Genomic DNA, 953 nt, shown 5'->3' with positions numbered 1-953 from the left:
TCCTTCCTTCTCACTCTTTCTTTTTCACTCTTTGTATGTAGGGTGAGGTGGCGATATTAAAGAACAATAAGAGGCTTCGTACCTTAGGCCGTCACGACTATTTTGGGGAGAGGGCTCTTCTCTATGACGAACCGAGGACAGCATCTGTATGCGCTAACTCAGCCGAAGTCGATCTGTGGGTTGTGGACAAGTCTGTCTTCAACGAAATCATCAAAGTAAGAAAATATATACACATACATATATATATATATCACTATCTATATATATATATATATCTATCTATCTATCTCTATATATTTATATGAACATCTACCATATCTATCTATCTATATATATTTATATATATATATCTCTATATATATCTCTCTCTCTACCTGCTACTCCTCTATACATGATCTCCCTTCTTGACGCACACACTTCTTCTTGTTCCTGCTTCTCCAAGCCCCCTCTCTTCTGAATAGCCTCTATACAAGAGGTCGCTTCAATCATCCTCTTACATAGAGAGAGATGTACATGCCTACATATATATATATATATATATATATGCACCTTCCGTCCTTCTTCATAGATTCTCTTCTTCGGCTACATCATTGGCCTACAAAGTGGTCGTATGCCACACCTTATCCTTCTCTTCTATCCCACAATTCACCCCCATCCCCACAGTCACATACGTAGACCTCTCCTTGAATATCTATATCTATATATTTATCTATATGTCTGTATCTATGTACATCTATGGCAACACCTACATCTTATACATATGAGGGGTGTATGTGGCAGTGTCTCTATGTGTATGACTGTGTGTGTTGTCTGTGGGGTTGATTCGCCAGGGTCCTATGTTAGCTCACTTGGAGGAGAGAATTCGCATGCAAGATACCAAGGTGGAATTCAAGGACCTACAAGTCGTCAGAGTCGTAGGAAGAGGTACGTGCTGTCTATCTCTATCTATCTAT

The 953-nt window shown here is 39.3% G+C and overlaps 1 protein-coding gene across 1 annotated transcript in view; it reads left to right on the top strand.

The window, feature by feature from the left end:
• CSUI_005662 (cgmp-dependent protein kinase) overlaps positions 1 to 953 on the top strand; it is a gene marked incomplete at its 3' end in the record, with an annotated part of 24627 nt that overhangs the window by 20377 nt on the left and 3297 nt on the right. Inside the window, exons 13-14 of the mRNA XM_068065832.1 lie at positions 42 to 215; positions 831 to 924. Of these exons, the coding sequence (XP_067922183.1) occupies positions 42 to 215; positions 831 to 924 (268 nt within the window). The remainder of the gene's footprint in view (positions 1 to 41; positions 216 to 830; positions 925 to 953) is intronic.

Source organism: Cystoisospora suis (assembly GCF_002600585.1).
Source record: "Cystoisospora suis strain Wien I chromosome Unknown contig_2743, whole genome shotgun sequence".
NCBI lineage: Eukaryota > Apicomplexa > Conoidasida > Eucoccidiorida > Sarcocystidae > Cystoisospora > Cystoisospora suis.
The sequence above is the reverse complement of the archived record's forward strand: the minus strand, read 5'-3'. Positions and strand labels throughout refer to the sequence as shown.